At 46.2% G+C, this 20,629-nt stretch overlaps 1 protein-coding gene across 1 annotated transcript in view; it reads left to right on the top strand.

Annotated features, from left to right (window-relative positions):
* Positions 1–20,629, top strand: part of LOC134338734 (neuronal pentraxin-1-like) — a 31,842-nt gene that overhangs the window by 2,044 nt on the left and 9,169 nt on the right. The window contains exons 2-4 of the mRNA XM_063034777.1: positions 8,096–8,300; positions 10,580–10,830; positions 20,307–20,486. Coding sequence (XP_062890847.1) covers positions 8,096–8,300; positions 10,580–10,830; positions 20,307–20,486 — 636 coding nt within the window. The remainder of the gene's footprint in view (positions 1–8,095; positions 8,301–10,579; positions 10,831–20,306; positions 20,487–20,629) is intronic.

The raw sequence follows: 20,629 nt of genomic DNA, 5'->3' as shown, positions 1-20,629 counted from the left end.
TTTAAAGCATGAGTATAAAATGTTTACAGGGGATGCGGGCCGATGGGGTCCGCCTTTTGGGGAATTTGAGACCAAAAGACCATAAGACAAAGGAGCAGAAGTAGGCCATTCGGCTCATCGAGTCTGCTCCTCATTTTATCATGAGCTGATCCATTCTCCTATTTAGTCCCACTCCCCCGCCTTCTCACCATAACCTTTGATGCCCTGGCTACTCAGATACCTATCAATCTCTGCCTTACATACACCCAGTGATTTGGCCTCCATTGCTGCCCGTGGCAACAAACTCCATAGATTCACCACCCTCTGACTAAAAAATTTCTTCGCATTTCTGTTCTGAATGGGCGCCCTTGAATCCTTAAGTCATGCCCTCTCGTACTAGACTCCCCCATCATGAGAAACAACTTTGCCACATCCACTCTATCCATGCCTTTCAACATTCGAAATGTGTCTATGAGGTCTCCCCTCATTCTTCTAAACTCCAGGGAATACAGTCCAAGAGCGGGCAAACGTTCCTCATATGTTAACCCTCTCATTCCCGGAATCATTCTAGTGAATCTTCTCTGTACCCTCTCCAACGTCAGCACATCCTTTCTTAAATAAGGAGACCAAAACTGCCCACAGTACTCCAAGTGAGGTCTCACCAGCGCCTTATAGAGCCTCAACATCACATCCCTGCTCCTATACTCTATTCCTCTAGAAATGAATGCCAACATTGCATTCGCCTTCTTCACTACTGACTCAGAAGAGTTTAGAAGAGTTTGGAAAAATTTAGAAGAGTTGCAAGGGAGACTCTACTCCTGCCGTGTATAACGCCATGATTATGGAACTTTCGAAAGAATTGTGTAAGACAGATGAATCCCTAATGAAGACGGCAGAGTTTGTCATCGAAAAGTCGGTTAAAATTGATACCTATATCCGGCTGGAAGCCCAAGGAGAGTTTACTCCGAAAGAATAGGAGTTTGGAGAGATAATTAGAAAGAGCGACTTAGGTAGAAGCAGGAAGAAAGTGTGAACGTGTTAGGGAGAAGTGAGTGCATAGGGAAAAGCAAGGAACACCGATGGGTTAGAACCATAAGACCATCAGACAATAAGACGTAGGAGCAGAATTAGGCCATTCAGCCCATCATGTCTACTTCATCATCGCTGATCTATTATCCCCCTCAACACTACTGAGGGTAGATCAGTAGCGTAGTGATTAACTCAACGCTTTACAGTTCAAATCCGGCCACTGTTTGTAAAGAGTTTGTACATTCTCCCCGTGATCACGTGGGTTTCCTCCGGATGCTCCGGTTCCCTTCTACTGTCCAAAGATGTACCGCTAGATAGGTTAATTGATTGTTGTAAATTTACCTGTAATTAGGCAAGGATTAAATCGGGGGATTGCAGGGTGGTGCGGCTCAAAGGGCTGGAACGTTCATTTCCGCGCTGTTTCTCAATAAATAAATAATAATAAATAAATTATTCTGCCTTTTCCCTGAAACCTTTGACCGCCCTTACTAACCACGAAACGATCATCCTCCCCTTTGGCCTGCACAACCATCTGTGGTAATGAATCCCATTGATTCACCACTTTCCGGCTAAAGAAATTTATTCCTCGTTTCTGTTCTAAACCAGAGTGAAGACAGTTATTTGATGTGGAAAAAAAAATTATGAAAAAGGGAAACGATTGGAACAGAGAGAACGATTGGAAAGACGAAGGGGTAGAATTGGTGAAAGTGTGTGGGATATAAGGGGAGGAAATAAAATTCGGAAAAGAAGTAGGATGGTAAGTCAATCACAAATACGAAGCCGCACCGGACACAGGAAGTTAAGCCAGTAAATGCCAAAGGGGGAAGCGAAAGAGCGCAAAATGACGGGAGTCGAGAGTGTGAAGAGAGGCAGAAGAAGAAAATTGGATTAAGTGGACGCGAACAACAGGAAATGAGGGGAGTAGGAAGAGGGGATAAGTATGAGAGATCAAGAATTAAGGAGATAATTCAATTAGGGCAATTTCCATCTGTCTCCTGCGAACGGCAGAGGACATAAAACAATGATACTGAAGCTCCACGGGCTTACGATAGCCAAATTAGGGAGTGCAGAACAAAACTCAAGGAAGTGTGGTCGATAGACGGACACAACCAGGCAGCGGTGGATTACCTAAGTTCCAGGAATAGGGCTGAATAAAATGTATGAACCTCTTGTACCTAATAAAGCAGCCATTGAGTGTACTTCTGTATGTTCATTGCTTTCTGCTGCTGTAGCCCATCCTTTTCTATTTTCGAAGTGTTGTAATTTAGAGATGTTCCTCTGCACACCTCTGTTGTAACATAGTCATAGTCATAGTCATAGTCATACTTTATTGATCCCGAGGGAAAATGGTTTCCGTTACAGTTGTACCATAAATAATTAAATAGTAATAAAACAATAAATAATTAAATAGTAATATGTAAATTATGGCAGCAAATAAGTCCAGGACCAGCCTATTGGCTCAGGGTGTCTAACCCTCCAAGGGAGGAGTTGTAAAGTTTGATGGCCACAGGCAGGAATGACTTCCTATGACGCTTTGTGTTGCATCTCGGTGGAATGAGTCTCTGGCTGAATGTACTCCTGTGCCCACCCAGTCCATTATGTAGTGGATGAGAGACATTGTCCAAGATGGCATGCAACTTGGATAGTATCCTCTTTTCAGACACCACCGTGAGAGAGTCCAGTTCCATCCCCACAACATCACTGGCCTTACGAATGAGTTTGTTGATCCTGTTGGTGTCTGCTACCCTCAGCCTGCTGCTCCAGCACACAACAACAAATTCATGATAGCACTGACCCGTAGAACATCCTCAGCATCGTCCGAAAGATGTTAAAATAACGCGTGGTTATTTTAGTTCCTGCCAGCTGGAACAGCCATTATCCTTTGACCTCTCTCATTAACAAGGCGCTTTTGCCCACCAAACTGCCGCTCACTTGGGGTTTTTTTTCGCACCATTCTCTGTAAACTCCAGAGACAACTGCGCGTGAAAATCCCAGGTGATCAGCAGTTCGTTAATTAAAGAATCCTCCCCGTTTTGCTCAACAATAATTCCACGATCAAAGTCACTTAGATCACATGAGGTTCCGATGCTTGGTCTGAACAACAACTGAACCTCTTTACCATCTCTGCATGCGTTTACTAAGATGGCGCAGATCCCTTCTTGTTTTTTCTTCACTGTTTTAATGGAGGTCGGGATTGAGGACGTGATTTTAAGTTTAACTCTGTTTGGTTTCAAGTTAGCCCATTGCTTTGCTTTGCTTTTAGTTAGTTGCACGGTGGGTTTTTTTTGGGGGTTTTTTTTTTCTTTTTTTTCCATTGATATATATAAAATCTAGTATACTATTATGTTATCTTGGTTTCTTATGCTTAAATTACATTGTTTGTAGTATTTTCTTTTTGGTATTGTTATCTTTTGGAATTTTATTATACTTTAACATTGTATTAATGTTTATATGGCTTACCTTTTTTGTATACTTACTCAATAAAAAGATTTAAAAAGAAAGAAAGATGGCGCAGATAAGTGGCTACACTTTATGTGTAGACTCGATGGAAATCATCAAATATTCCCATTTAGGACTACTACAGCTGAAATCCACAGTCACTGTCATGGGTACCAGTAAGCAACATCGTTTTAAGACATTTAAGGCATCAAATGATCCTCAAAATCGACGGAACTCGGACAGAAGGCTAAGGTAGCGAGTACAGTTCCTCTTTAAAAAAACGGAAGCGGGAACTGCGCGAACCGTACAGGTAAGATTGAAATGCAGAGACCTTTGACCCGCGCCCCCCCCCCCACTCCCGGCTATTCTGCTGGCAATAGTATAGTATCTGTAAAGCAAAACTGAAGACTTAGGAGCAAGATTTCAGAAGGACATGGGACTGCTGTGTACTTTGTTTCACGGAAACATGGCTCCATTTCGGACGCACAACTGCGGCCTGAAGGCTTCACCATTCTCGACAGAAACGTCAGTTGAGTATTTTAAAGGCAGAGACTCTTCTTCGGATCTGAATGAAAACGTCACAGTTGTCACGGATTTCATCAGCACCTGAGCGGATGAGTGTGTGCCTTCGAGAACATACCGGACATAACCAAAACAAAAGCCGTGGATCAATCAGGATATTGGTAGTCTGCTGAGAATGACATTCAAGAGCTGTGATCCCCACAACTGTATATGAAGTTCAGAAACGACCTACGGAAGGTGTTTTAAGAACGAAAAAAAAACAATTCCTATTCAAGTTAGAGATGAAATCAGATGCACGGCAGTTCTGGAAGGGTTTACAAGCCATTACTTTCTACATGGAGAAACCATCTATCATAAATGATAGTGATGTCTAACTCTCAGATGACCTAAACACCTTGTATGCACGCTTTGAAAAGAATAAAACTGCACCTGTCCGAACTGCTACAGCTGCTGGTGACCCTATATTCTCTGTCTCTGAAGGCGACGTCAGAACATTTTTTATGGTGATGAAACCTTGTAAAGTGTCATGCTCTGATAATGTACCTGGTTCGGCACTGAAAACCTGTGAAAACCAACAAGTGGGGTTGTTCGAGGACATCTTTCACCTCCCACTGCAGCAGTCAGAGGTACCCACCTGCTTAGAAGACCGACAATCACAACAATGCCCAGGAAGAACAGGGTAAAATGCCTCAATGGCTATCACTCAGTTGCACTCACATCTATTGTGAAGCCCGAATAAGCTTCTGCCTAAGCAAGGACCTGGACCAGTGCAATTTATCTATCGCCCCAATAGGTCTACGGCAGATACAATTGCACTGGGTCATCTGATCAATAGCAATACCTAGGTCATGAGCTGCTTACTGAATACGAATCAGCTTTCAACACCATCATACCAAACTCCGGAATCTGGACCTCTGTACCTCCCTCTGTACTGGATCCTAGACTTACAGTACTCATTGGAAGACCACGGTCAGTGCATCGGGAGACCGTGGTCAGTGCACATCTGAAATACCAACTTCTACTCGCCGACAATCAACACTGGTGCCACTCAAAGACCTGTGCTTTGCGCATTGCTCTACTCTCTCTATATCCACGACTGTGTGGATAGGCTCAGCTCAAGCACCATCTATAACTTTGCCGAAGACATAGCTATTGTTAGCAGAATTTCAAATAGTGACGAGAAGGTGTGCAAGAATGAGATCGATCATCTGATTGAGTGGTGTCGAAACAAACCTTTGCATTCAGCATCAGTGAGTCCGAGGACTTGATTGTGGACTTCAGGATGGGGAAGTCGAGTGGGACACACACACGAGTACCCATCGAGGAATCAATAGTCGAAAGGGTAACCAGTTTCAAATTTCTGGTTGTCAACACCTCTGAAGAAATAAGTTTGAAAGAGTACAGAGAAATTTTACAAGGGTATTGCAGGTGTGGAGGACCTGAGTTATATGGAAAGATTGAATATTTAGGGTTTTATTCCTTGGAGCGTAGAATAATTTTTTTATTTAGATTATGAGGACACATAGTCCTCTTTTATTGTCATTTAGTAATGCATGCATTAAGAAATGATACAATGTTCCTCCAGAATGATATCACAGAAACGCGAGACAAACCAAGACTAAAAAAACTGACAAAAACCACATAGTTATAACATATAGTTACAACAGTGCAAAGCAATACCGTAATTTGATAAAGAACAGACCATGGGCACGGTAAAAAAAAATCTAAAAGTCTCTCCAAAGTCCCATCATCTCACGCAGACTGTAGAAGGAAGAAAATTCTCCCTGCCATGAACCTCCAGCGCCGCAAACTTGCCAATGCAGCACTCTGGAAGCACCCAACCACAGCCGACTCTGAGTCCGTCCGAAAACTTCGAGCCTCCGACCAGCCCTCCGATACCGAGAACCGAGCACCATCTCTGCCGAGCCCTTCAACCCCAGCCCCGGCAACAGGCAATAGGCAAAGCTGAAGATTTGGGGCCTTCCCCTCCGGAGAGTCTCGATCGCACAGTAGCAACGGCAGCGAAGAGGGCATTTCAGAAGTTTCTCCAGATGTTCCTTCGTGCTTCTCACGTCTGTCTCCATCAAATCAGGATTGTGCACGATACCTACTTAACAAACACCGATATAATTTCAGAGCGGCCGCGAGGGGAGGAGATTTGATAGTGGTATACAGAATTATGATGGGGTAAATGTAAGCAGGCTTTGTCCACTGAGGTTGGGTGGGAATACAAGCGGAGGTAATCGGTAAAGGGTGAATGGTGAAAAATTTAAGAGGAACATGAGAGGAAACTTCTTCACTCAGTAAGTCCTGAGAGTGTGGAACGAACTGCCAGTGCAGGTGGTGCATGCGAACTTGATTTCAAAGTTTAAGTGAGGTTTGGATAGGTATAGAGGGCTATGGTGATGGTGCAGGTTGATGGGAGCAGGCAGCTCTGCGCCGATGAGGTTGGGTCGATTGGCCTGTTTCTGTACTGTACTCTTCTGTGACTTTATGTCTCTGCCTATCCTAGCCCCAATGTATTGATGCAATTACAAAGAAGGCACGATAGCGGCGATATTTCAGCAGTAGTTTGAGAAGATTGACGTGTCACCAAAGACTGCCACAAATTTCTACAGATGTAGTGTGTAGAGCATTCCGACTGGCTGCATCACAGTATGGTAGGGACGGCCTCTGCACAGAAATTTGCAAACTCGTCCAGTCCATCATGGCCACTCGATTCCACAGCATCGAGTACACCGTCAAAAGGCGATGCGTCAGAAAGGATCCCCATCACCCAGGACATGCCCTCTTTTCATTACTATCATCCAGCGGGAGGTACAGGAGCCTGAAGCCACACACTCAAAGTTGTACTAACTTCTTCCCCATCGCCATTAGATTTCTGAATGGACAATGCATATACAATAATAAATGCAATTTATAGTTTTGATTATGTATTTCAATGTTCTGCTGCCTAGAAACAACATACTTCACTACAACAGCCCTACGCATTCCCTGATTTTGAATGCTGCTACATCATTGGCTGATTAGTTATTTGCATTATCGGGCAGATGTACTGGTGTTCCTGATAAAGTTAGCACTGAGTGTAGATGTCAGTGTCTTCAATGTTGCCTGACATTCTGGGTGTTTGCAGTACTCTGGGCTGTTAATATAGAACGCAAACGTTAATTCTGCTTCTCTCTCCACGGACGCTGACCGACCTGCTGAGTATTTCTAGGATTTCCTCTATTATTGTCAAATTTAGAGTGTCCGGGGAATGTTTTACTTTTAATTTCCAAACTCTGTTCCCAAGTGCAGACAGGCCATAAAATAAAGCAGATCATTGTGATTTCTTTCGTTCCTTTTGAGGGACAAAGAAACAGGGGGAGGGGAGAGAAGGTTTGGGGTTGGGTTAATGATTGGGAGGGAGGTAGGTAACCTAGATAAAACCTGCTAAAAGAGCAGAGGCAAACGCGATGTTAGCATTCGGCTTGAGAAGACTAGAATATAAAAGCAAGGATGTAATGCTGAGGATTTATAAGCATTGGTCAGTCCGAAATCGGACTATTTTAAGCAGCCTAGGGCCCCTTACCTAAGAGGAATATGCTGGCATTGGAGGGGGTCTAGGGGAGGTTCACAAGAATGATCGCAGGAATGAAAAGGTTAATGTATGAAGATCGTTTAATAGCTCTGAGCCTGGAGTTTAGAGAATGAGCGAAGAATCTCACTGAAGCCTAGCGTGTACCGTTACTAACATGACTCAGTTAAAACGTTCAATCCTACTGCTCCGTTGCAGTTCTTGTTCCGCGAATAAGCAACAAGCAGGAGAGCAGGAGAATTATGAAAGGAGGGAGGAAGAAGAAAATACAGTTTATTACAACCGGGGATGAGAGGATGGGCGGAACGGTGGACAAGGGCGGGAGTGCAAGAGACAGAGTTAATGAAAATATGACAGAGAGAGGAAAGAGTTTAATGGCCGCAGGGAGTGGGAGACGGGAGAAGGAAAAGAGTCAAGTACGTCTGCGGGTAAGCTATCAGACTACGGGGAGGAGGAGATCGGGGAACTGGACGAGGGAGTGTCAAAGCGATATCGGAAGTGCTGGGAGTAGGGGAGTCCGGCTGACACGCTTCCTCGCTTTTGGATTAGGTAAAAGGGAAGGGCCCAGACCCTGAACAAGCCAAGGCTCTGCTCAGCCTCCTACATCCGCAGTGGAAGTCGCAGCGCAGGGTGGCCGGGAGCTGGAGGGCCCGAGCGGCCAATCGCACCGAGGAGACGCTCCGCGCGGGTCACCTCAAGCTGGACGACGTCCTCAGCGAGATGAGCCCGAAGCAGCAGCCCAGATTCACAGCAGGTGAGGGCAAGGTGGTCGAAAGGTACGAACTGGGTGTGGGCGGATATCATAAAATATTGCAGGATTTTGCACAAGAATTTAACAATTCCCGCGTGGGCACGAACTATAAATCTTGCGGAATACGTGGTTAAAGGCATGATTCTTAGCATGTGGAAAAAGAGATGGATCTTGGGTTCCAAGTCCATAGATCTCTGAAATTTGCCCCGCAAGTTGAAAGGGTGATTAAGCGAGTTCGATAGCAGTGAGGTAATGTTGCAGTTCTATGAAACTCTGGTTAGTCCACACATGAAGTATTGCGTTCAGTTCTGATCTCGTCTTTATAGGACGGATATGCAAGATTTAGAAAGGGTGTGGAGGAGAATCGCCAGGATGTTGCCTGGAATAGAAAGCACTGTGAGGAAAGGTTGAAGGAGACAGGGTTTTTCTGTTTGGAGCGAGAAGGGTGAAAGGCAAGTTGATGGAGGTGCATAAGATTATCACAGGCACAGATAGAGGGAAAAGCCTTTTTTCCCGGGGACGCAGTGGCTAATACCAGAGGATATCACTTTAAAGACCGGAGGAACGCTTAGGGGAGATGTCAGAGGTAAGGTAACTTTTTTGACGCAAATAGAGGTGGGCTTTGGAACGCAGCGCCGAGGGTTACAGTAGAGGCTGGTACAATAGGGACATTTCGGAGACTGTTAGATACTCACAATGATGTAAGATAAATTGATGGTTATAGGTTGTGCGGATTGAACATAGAGTCGGTTAAAGGGTCGACCTAACATCGTGGGCCATAAAGCCCACCCTGTGCTACACTGTTCTGTGTTCTTAACATACAACGTCATACTGTACATTGATTATCACAGAGTCCTGCAGCGTGTAAATTGGTCATTAGGGCAACAACGTGCATGCCAACGTGTCAGTGCCATCCCTATTGATATCATCTTCCAGCGTTTGCCCCATTAGTACCGCCTGCCTGTAACATGCTATGCCAGGGTTAGGTGGTCGTTTGGACACTTTCTAAAATCTCTCCACGAATTTTCTTCCACCGCTCTCTCCGGCAATGTGTTCCAAGAACTATTTAGTCTCTTAGTCGACATTGAAACTCATCACCCCCCCCCCAGGCCTAAATCTACCCACTCTTGTTTAATTTACCAATGGTAAAGGAGTAGCTTTTCGTGTTCCCGACTCTGGCCTCTTACCTCTTCTCACTTGCCATTTACCTTCCCTGGGACCCCTCCTCTTTCCCTTTCACCTATTATCCACTCACCTCTCCTATCAGATTCCTTCCTCTCTAGCCTTTTACCTTTCCTACCCACCTGTCATCGCCTAACACCTGCTAGATGTCCTTCATTCCCCGCCCACCCCCCCCCCCCCCCGCGCCAGATTTTCTTTTATTCAGGCGTCTTCCCCCTTCCTTTCCAATCCTGAAGAAGGGTCTCGGCCCGAAACGTCGACTGCTTTTTTGACAGATGTTGCATGACCTGCTGCGTTCCTCCAGCATTTTGTGTGTGTTGCTCTGTGTATGAAGCATCTGCAGAATTTCGCGTGTTTATAACCTTTTAAACATCCTTTGTACCTCTTTATCTATCACTCAGTCCTCCATTTTATCCCTACCCAATCACTATCACCACCCAGTATAGCCTCGCCTGTCCACTATCTATACTCGGTACATTTCCGTCTAACTATCCCTCCATTTTAATTCCATATTCCTTCAACTATCCTTACGAACACCCTATCCATTCTTTATATCTCTCCATTCATCTAGCAGGCAATCTATCTTTCCATTGCTTTTCTACCCATCCACCGCATTCGCCCGCCCATCCATGGAACTCTCTATCCATCCCTAGTTGTTCGCTATCGATCCATTCAATCATTTGTCCTCCATTCGGAACTTACCCATTAAAACGTATCCGTCTATTGTACTCTGCACCCATCAATTTAAACTTCTTTACATCCATCGTATCGCTCCATCTTTTGCATTCACCCTCACCCCTCCTTCTATCTCATCGATCTACTGCCGTCAGGGCATCAAAGGATTTGGCGAGAAGGCATGTGTATAGAAATGCGTGGGATCCTGGATCAGCCACGATGGGCTGAATGACCAGATTCTGCTCTTATGTCTTACCGTCTTATGATCTGAACCTCTCTTATTCTCCTTCCGCCCCTAGTCTATAGTTGCCTTTCTCTCCTCGCCTCCTAGTCCATCTTTCCTTCTGACTACCGAGGTATCTCACCAATTTTCCCAGGCTTCCCTTTGGAGCTATGCTTAACCAGTTCTGTAATTCACTTCCCAGCAGAGGAAGACACGGCGGAGAGCCACGACGAATTCCAAGTGTCCTTCCCGCTGAGGACCAATTACATGTTCGCCAGGATGACCCAGACCCTGTCGCAGGAAATCTTCACCTTCACCATTTGCCTGCGCTTGAAGACCTCGGAAGCCCCCGGGATTGGGACACCCTTCTCCTACGCCGTGCCCGGACAGCCCAACGAACTGGTTTTGGCCGAGTGGGGAACGAACCCTCTGGAACTCATCATTAACGACAAGGTGTGCATGGCCGAGAGACGCCGGTTGTGGTGGGTTACAAAAAAACACAGAACGATACAGTACTGGACAGGTCATACATTGAAACATAGGAACATAGAACTTACAGCACAATGCAAGCTCTCCTACGCACAAAGCTGTGCCGATCATGTCCTTATCTTAGAAATTACCTAAGGTTACCCATAGCCCTCCATTTTTCCGAGCTCCACGTACCTGTCCAGGAGTCTCTTAAAAGACCCTATCGTATCCACCTCCACCAACTTCGCCGGCAACCCATTCCAAGCACTCACCACTCCCTGCGCAAAAAACGCACCCCAGACATCTCCTCTGTACCTACTTCCAAGAACTTTAAAACTGTGCCCTCTAGTGCTAGCCATTTCAGCCCTGGGGAAAAGCCTCTGACTGTCCACAAGATCAATGCCTCTCATCATCTTATACACCTCTATCGAGTCAGCTGTCATTCTCCGTCGCTTCAGGGAGAAAGGGCCAAGTTCACTCAACCTATTCTCATAAGACATGCTCCCAATCCAGGCAACGTCCTTGTAAATCTCCTCTGCATCCTTTCTATGGTTTCCACATCCTTCCTGTAGTGAGATGACCATAACTGAGCTCAGTCATAGTCGCAAAGTAATAGAACACCAGCACAGCACAGGCCTTTCGGCCCTTACCGTGCATACCAAACTACTATTCCGCCTTGTCCCATTGACCTGCACATGGCCCATAGCCCATAGACCTCCATAATGGTCCCATCTATGCACTCATCCAAATTTATCCGAATGGTGGAAATGAATCCACATCAGCCACTTGCACCAGCAGCTGGTTCCACACTCACACTGTCCCTTGAGTCCAATTCCCTAACATCTTCCCCTTAAACAGTTCACCTTTCACCCTTAATCCATGACCTCTAGTTCCAGTCTCACCCAACCTCAGCCCCGACTTTACCTCCCTTAACTTCATTTTCTTGCATCAAATCTCCCCCATTCTCCTACACTCCAGGGAATAAATTCCTCACGTAGTCGGCCACTCCCAGTGACTCAGGTCGTCAAGTCCCGTCTAAATCTTCTCTGCCCTCTTCCAATCTTATTTTCATCTTTCCTGTCAATAGGTAACCAGGACAGCACACATAGACCCACGATATTGTACCGATCGTGCTGCCAGCTGGTAACTGTGTCTCATCCCTATCCCTCCGTTTTCCTCATATGTATGTGCCTATCCAAAAGCCTCATAAACTGCAACAAACTGCATGCTTTCACAAATACAAAGAAGTTCAGACCAAACATCCAAATGGGGAAGAAACGCGATGTAAGTGTCTTTGAGCGTAGAATGATGACCCAGACGGGGTGGGTTAGGTCTCTCACAAGCTCACAACACTCTCTAGAGTTTACGCAAAATAGCGTGAAAAACAAAAAAAAGAATTCTGTGGGCGAAAATACCTTTTTAATGATTTAGATCAAAGGACAGTGTCCAGACTCGTGCAAGCTGACAGGAAGGAGACAGTAACTCAAGTAATAACGTGCTACAATGGTGCTGTGCAAAAGAGCATCTCTGATCGCACAGCATGTCGAACCTTGAAGTAGATGTGTAACAGCAGTAGAGGACCACGAACGTACACTGAGTGACCACTTTATTGGTTACATGAGCTGCCCTGGAGAAACGATTCTGGCTGATAAATTCTCCTCTCATATTTTTTTTAAAAAAAGCTCGGGCATTTTTCCCTCCGCCTCCGACGCTCTCGGAAGAACAATTTAAGTATGCCCAGCCCTTCCGGATGTTTTGCACCCTCTAATCCAGGTGTAATCTCTAATCATGGGGAGGTACTGTCCTGAGTCCACTGCTCCGTCCAACTTCGTATTAGAATTGCCGTACCAGACCAGCCAAGGCACTTCCAGCAGAAGTTTGTCAGAGTATTCTAACAAGCAAAACCTTCTCTACCTTCCAAGAAAGTAAAGCCACTGACCCGACTTCCTTGTGATTATATTTTTTTTTTTCATTCCGGGGTTGGGGAGGGGATAATAAATTCCAGACGCAACAACAAGTATGCACAGAAGCTAATTTGGGGCACTTTTTGGGGACAAAAGGATATATTTCCCATTGATGTTGCGATTGTTTTATTATTGTCATATGTACTGCAATACAGAATGAATTCCATTTGCAAGCAGAGAACTAAAGAGGGTGTGATCAACATACGTAGTGTTATCCCTCCCGGGAGAAGGGAGTCTAAACTGGAATATAGAAATTTATCTGACTTCCGGAAGCGCGTCGAAGGTGGATGAGAGTAATGAATCAGACAAAGAAACAGTGCAGGACTAAATTAGTATTGAAATTGAAATTAGTTTGTTATTGTCGCATATACTGAATGGGTGGCAGGGTGGAGACAGGTCTCTACCAAAGGAGGTGTAGGGCGCACCTTCCCCCCGCTGGCCTGAAGCTCACCCTTTGACAAGGCGTAGCACTTGCTTAACCCCACCCCCCAAGAAGCGTCACATAAACCCATATCAGCAAGTGGTGGACAGTTGTATGCGTATCGTAAGTCCTGGTTATGCGACTACTGACCCTAGGGCCTCGGCAGATAACCTCTGGAGAGTATTGATAATGCCTGGGATAATGCGTCTTGTAAACACACTGCCCAGAAGAAGGAGTTGGCAAGCCACTTCCGTAGAAAAATTTGCCAAGAACCAATCGTGGTCATAGACCATGATCGCCAAGTCATCGGACACAGCACATAATGATGATGATGATGATGATGATGATGATGATGATGATGACACTGAGACCCAGTGAAATGACTCTTTCACGCCGTTGGAAATGCCTTTCTGAACTAGACCCACTTGGCCCACTTACGTCTCAGGCTTTCCTATCCAGGTACCCGTCAAAATGTGTTGTAAACGTGGGTTGGCACGGCAGCATAATGATTATTGTGATGCTATTGCAGCGGCAAGTGGCACGGTTTCAATTCCGACGTCGTCTGTAAGAAGTTGGTATGTTCTCCCCGTGACCACGTTGGTTTCCTCCGGTTTCCTAGCACATTCCAAAAAATTACGAGTTAGAAGGTTAATTAGACACATGGGCGTAGATGGGCGGCGTGGGCTCATTGGACCAGAAGGGCCTGTTGCCGTGCTGTATCTCTTAATAAATCAATCGAATAATTGTACCCGGGTCTATCACTTTTTCTGGCATCTTGTTTCATATATCCACTGCCCTCTGGGTGAAAATCTGCCCTTCAGGTCCCCTTTAAAGCTTCCCCTCTCTATTTTAAACTCAGGGCCTTAACTTTTTGACTCCCATACCCGAGGTAGAACACAGTGACCAGTCACTTTATCTACACCCCTCATGAATTTACACGTCTATTTAATATCACGCTCGGCTTCATTCAAAGGAAAAACAGTCCCAGCCTATCCGATCACTCCTCGCCGCTCATGGTAACATGTCTATGCATTGTTTCTGTACTGTCTCCTGCTTAATCACATCCTTCCTATAGCGTGATGACCAGAACTGTATGCGTATTCTTGCTGACGAGGCTGAAGAAAGTTAATATGTCCCGTCGACCCTTACCAATTTGCATCGATGCATCTTAGACCAGAAACATCGCGGCTTGGCACGGCACTTGCATGTGACCTCCAGAACAGCAGGGAGTAGTGGACACAGCTCAGCACATCACAGAAACCACCTTCCCCTCCATTGACTCTGTCTACACTACTCGCTGCCTCAATAAAACACCCAACATAATCAAAAACCCCACCCACCCCACACATTCTCTCCTATGGAGAGAAGATATAAAAGCCTGAAAGAACGCATCCCGAGGCTCAGGGACAACTTCTATCCCTCTGTAATAAGACTATTAAATGGTAAACAGTACGCTACGATCGTCTCTTGACTTTACAACCCACTTCTTTGTGATCTTTCACCTTATTGTCTACCTGCACTGCACATTCTCTTTAGCTGTTACATTCTATTCTGTGTTCTGTTATTGTTTTACCTTATTCTACCTCAATTCACTGTGTAATAATCTGATCTGTATAGACAGTGTGCAAGTCAAGATTTTTTCTGTTTTTCGGTACAATTACGTATTGAAATACAGCGCGGAATAGGTTCCTCCGGCCCTTCAAACCACACCACCCAGCATTCTCTCCATTTAATTGTAGCCTAATCACTGGACAATTTACAATGATCAATTAACCTAACAACCACTACGTCTTTGGAATGTAGGAGCAAACCGGATTACCCCGAGGAAGCCAACGAGGTCACAGGGAGAACCTATAAGTTCCTTACAGGCAGCGGCAGGAATCGAACCTGAGTCTCCTCTACTGTAACGTGCTGTACGAAGAATCACGCTAACCCAACCATAGTAAAGCAATTCCAATTCCCGTATCAACGACTGATACGACTGTGACATGACGCCCCAGTTGTTGCACTGAATGCCTTCACTACCTTGCCTCCCTGCGTTGGCACTTCAGAGAACCGGTTCCCTGTGGACATAGGTCTCTCCGTTCTTCAACGCTCCCTGGCGCCCTGTCATTTACACAAAGGATTCCGCAGGTGCTGAAAATCCAAAGTAACACAAACAAACTGCTGGAGCAACTCACGCAACACACATCAAAGTTGCTGGTGAATGCAGCAGGCCAGGCAGCATCTCTAGGAAGAGGTACAGTCGACGTTTCGGGCCGAGACCCTTCGTCAGGACTAACTGAAGGAAGAGCTAGTAAGAGATTTGAAAGTGGGAGGGGGAGGGGGAGATACAAAATGATAGGAGAAGACAGGAGGGGGAGGGATGGAGCCAAGAGCTGGACAGGTGATTGGCAAGGGGGATATGAGAGGATCATGGGACAGGAGGTCCGGGGAGAAAGACAAGGGGGGGGGGAACCCAGAGAATGGGCAAGGGGTATAGTCAGAGGGACAGAGGGAGAAAAAGGAGAGTGAGAGAAAGAATGCGTGTATAAAAATAAATAACGGATGGGGTAGGAGGGGGAGGCAGGGCATTAGCGGAAGTTTGAGAAGTCCATGTTCATGCCATCAGGTTGGAGGGTACCCAGACGGAATATAAGGCGTTGTTCCTCCAACCTGAGTGCGGCTTCATCTTTACAGTAGAGGAGGCCGTGGATAGACATGTCAGAATCTCAGCAGGTTAGGCAGCATTTACAGAGAGGAATAAAATACCATCGTTTCGAGCCGAGACGCTTCATCTAAACCGGAACAGAAAGGGGAAGAAGTCAGAAAGGCTCCAGCATTTACTATAAATCCTGCCTTGTCCTAAACCCACAAAGTGCAGCATTTTACTTGTTGGATTTCAATCCTAATTGCCATTGCATTGTCCACTTTGCCAGCTGATTTCCGTCCTCTTGTTTAGGCGAGGCGATGACTCTTCACCTAGATGTTGCCTGACCTGCTGAGTGTTAGCCCACCTTCTCCTGGCCAATTGCGGGTGCGAAGCTAAAGTCTGGCTCAGCCTGTCAATCATCAGAAAAGAAAAGGTTTACATACTCACTTATCCTAGGTGGTGGAATTGCAAGTGTTGTCCCCTCTTTGTGGAACAATACAGCTCAGTACAGGCCCTTCAGCCCACGATGATGTGCCATCCCTTCAACCTATTCCTGCCATACCTTCCCTTGTCAGAGTCATGGAGTGCTACAATGTGGTAATAGGCCCATGACTGTTTTGCCCCGCGGGCTTTGACCAGTTGCCCTTTAAAGCACAACCACAAGATATGCTGGAAATACAATTCGTCCGGCATTTTCTGTGCGGTGCCTTCTGACCTCCACTTCGTGTTTGATGTCCAATAAAATTAGACACAATCTCTACAGTTAAGAGGCACTGGGGGGAGGGAGATCGGTGCCTGACGTAAAAGAGAGGTGATTGCGTAAAGAGGCGTTAGGGAAACATGCAGTCCCATGAAAAGGACGGGTATCATTATATCGGAGGCGTTTTCGCAGCGATGTTCTCTAGATTGAGGAATTTCGTCTTGAGAAGAGATCGGAGAGGCTGGGGCTGTTCTCCCTGGAACGAAAGGGATCGAGGGGGTCTGACAGTACTTGACATTATGGGCATTGACAGGGTCAGGGAGTCCTACAGCAAGGAAACAAACCCTACTGGTCCCTGCTGGACCGTGTTGCTCAGTGGGTTAGTCCCATCAGCCCGCATTTGGCCCATTGACCTGTAAACCTCAAACACCCATAATAATAAGACCATGGGACACAGGATCAGAATTAGGCTATTTTCCCATTGAGTCACCTCCACCAGTTCATCATGGTTGATCCATTTCCATTTCAGCTCCAATCGCCTGTCCTCTCGCCGTATCCTTTATGCCATGATTAATAAAGAAACTATCAGTCTGACTTGGGCTCCACAGCCGCCCGTGGCAATGAATTTCATAGATGCACCAGCCTCTGAGTAAAGAAATTCTTCCTCATCTGCGTTATAAATGGACATTCCTCTGTTCCAAGGCAGTGTCCTCTGGTCTTAGACACCCGCACCATAAGGAATATTCTCTCCGCATCCACTCTATCGAGGACTTTAATCATTCGATAGGTTTCAATGAAGTCTCCCGTAATTCTTATGAATTCCAATGAGTACAGGCCCAGAGCCATCAAACGCTCCTCAATCCCAGAATCCCGGTAATTACCTAGATATTTGTTAACTCTTACTTATGTGCCCGCTTCAGTCACTATTTCTGGTAGGCCATTCATATACGCGTCACTCTTTGTGTGTGGAAGCTGCCCTGGTGCCTTTTCAAATACCTCGGCTCTAATCTTAGACTTGTGCCGTCTTGTTTTTAACTCCCCCCTCCCTCGGGAAAAGACTATGCGCTTTCACCCTCTCTATGTCCCTCATGATCTGACCCCCACACCTTTATCAGATCTTTCTGCTACGTTCCAGCGAATAAAGTCTCGTCTTCGCAAACTGTCCTTGTATCACAGGTCCCAAAGTCTTCATAAATGAAAGAATTTACAGCCCCAGCTACTGCGGGTTCATTTCCCGCCGCCATCTGTAAGAAGTTTGTATGTTCACCCCATGAACGTCTGGCTTCCTCCGGACGCTCCCGTTTACTCCCACAGTCCAAACACATGCGTATTTAAACTAATTTGGCGGAAGAATGGGAACCGGGGCGATAGTGCTGAAGATGAGGTAGTTGGCTTACATACAAAGGTGTAGTAAGACTCCTAGCAAGGAGAGGCTAATCATCGGGCAAAATTACAGTCAACAGAATGAGTTGCAATGTGAAAGGTGGACAAAATCGAAAAGAGTGAATGCAGGACTGAAGGTGTTATACTAAAATGCGCGCAGTATACCGAGCAACACACACAAAAGTTGTTGGTGAACGCAACAGGCCAGGCAGCATCTCTAGGAAGAGGTACAGTCGATTGACTTCTCAAACTTCCGCTATCGCCCTACCTTCCCCTCGGACCCCATCCGTTACTTATTTATATACACACATTCTTTTCCCTCTCTCCTTTTTCTCTCTCTGTCCCTCTCACTATACCCCTTGCCCAACCTCTGGTCCCCCCCCCCCCGACCTTTTCTTTGTCCCTAGGCCTCCTGTCCCATGATCCTCTCATATCCCTTTTGCCAATCAACTGTCCAGCTCTTGGCATCATCCCTCCCCCTCCTGTCTTCTCTTATCATTTTGGATCTCCCCCTCCCCCTCCCACTTTCAAATCTCTTACTAGTTCTTCTTTCAGTTAGTCCTGACGAAGGTTCTCGGCCCGAAACGTCGACTGTACCTCTTCCTGGAGATGCTGCCTGGCCTGCTGCGTTCACCAGCAACTTTTGTGTGTGTTGCTTGAAGTTTCAGCATCTCCAGATTTCCTCGTGTTTGCAGTATACCGAATTCGGTAGATGAATTTGTAGCATAGTTACAGACTGACATGTACGATGTTGTAAGCAACTCCGAGTATTCAGCCTCTGGCTATACTATAGAAGTACAGCCAAGTGCTTAGACTTTTCGAAGTGAGGGCGTGGAATACTAGGGTAGGAATTCTTGATGGTGGTGCAACAGTGATCCAGTGTGTTGTTTCATCTGGTTCTGCAAGTGATTTCTTGATCGCAGTTGTTTACAATCCCCCAAAAACGATGGTGAACGCGTCAGGATATGCAGCGTTATGCATGCATATTGATCCCATTGCTCAGATCATCCGGAGTGTTTTATTTATATTGGCCTGAGGTGGAATGTACACCACTCCAAAATGATGACAGGAATCTCCTGTGGCAGGTAAAATGGACGGTACTTAATTGCGAGATATGTCAGGTCCAATCACCTTCTTCTCCACTCTATCCACCAGTGGTGCCACTTTCAGTGAACTATGCATTTGCACTGCTCGATCTCTCTGTGTTTCATAACGCTCCATGGTCCTACTTGGGGAGTGCTACCGAACGGGTACTGTAAAAGTACTACCCAGGCTACATCTCCCAAACTGCAGTATCTCACATATTACCTGGGTTACAATTCTCAACCCACCCACAGAGGCCGTCAAGAACCCCCCCCCCCCCGGGAAATTTCATAACTTTCTACAGAGTCTCCAGCATCCCTACTTTAGTATCATCCGCACACTTACTCGCCGAGCGTTGTGCATTCACATCCAATCCCTTCATATAAATTACAAGCAGCAAAGGTCTCAGTACCCATACCTGTGGCACATCACGAGACACCGCCCTCCAGTCCAAGAAAAAAACCCTCGAGCATCACCCTCTATTTCTCACCACTGGTCTAATTGTGAATCTAGTCAGTTAACACCACCTGGATTGCATGTGTGACAACCTTCCAGAGTAGGCTGCCATAAAGGACTTAGTCAAAGTCTTAGCTGAATTCCAGATGGACAAAGTCCATTATCGCTGTGCGACTTCGGGGTTACAGTTGGGCTTTTTCTTGGGAAAACGCATACGAATGGAAGCTTAATATCGCTTAACCATCCCAACTTCCTGCTGGCTCTTGAAGTCAGATGGGTTCATGGGAAAATTTAAGAGGATGTCTGCGGGACCTGGGGACACGAGTTAGAAAGGAAGATTGAATAGGTTAGGAATTTATTCTCTGGAGTCTAAGATAATTAGGAAAGATTTGACAGAGGTACTATAGAGTAAGTGCAAGCAGGCTTTTTCCAATGAGATTGGGTGAGAATAGAACTAGAGGCCATAAATTAAAGGTGAAAGATGAAATATTTCAGCGGAGCCTGAGGGAGTAAGTATCACTCAGAGGGTGATGAGAGTGTGGAACGAGCGACCAGCGGAAGTGACGTTTGAGGATTCGATTGTAACATTTAAGAGAAGTTTGGGTAAGTACATGGAGGGCGGGATTTTGAAGGCTATGTTCTAGGTGCGGGTCGCTGGAATTAAGCAGAATAACAGATGGGTCGAAGGACCTATTTCTGTGCAGTAGTACTCTGTGACTGTGACTATGACCCTGTGACTCAGGGTGGGAGGCACCGGGTGGGGTAAGTCTCCCGTTGGTTTTCTGCCAATGGAAATTAACTCGAGCCCCGCCTGCTTTCCAGGTCGCCACGCTGCCTCTGGTGCTCAACGATGGGGAATGGCACCACGTCTGCGTCACGTGGGCAACGCGCGACGGCGTCTGGGAGGTCTACCAGGACGGAGTGAGTCGGGGCTGCGGAAGGAGTCTGGCTCCCTGGCATCCGATCGGGCTGGGCGGCATCTTCATCCTGGGCCAGGAGCAGGTGAGCGTCGCTTCTCCGGGCCCTTCCCTTCACAGGTTAAAGCCTCAGGGGTGGCTAGTATAGGAGCAGGTAGACGAGGTTAGATGGGCTGAACGTTTCTCTGTGCTTTTTTGCTTATCACCCAACTCTCAATTTCCCTGTCT

Source organism: Mobula hypostoma, chromosome 28 (genome assembly GCF_963921235.1).
Source record: "Mobula hypostoma chromosome 28, sMobHyp1.1, whole genome shotgun sequence".
Taxonomy (NCBI): Eukaryota; Metazoa; Chordata; class Chondrichthyes; order Myliobatiformes; family Myliobatidae; genus Mobula; species Mobula hypostoma.
The sequence above is the reverse complement of the archived record's forward strand: the minus strand, read 5'-3'. Positions and strand labels throughout refer to the sequence as shown.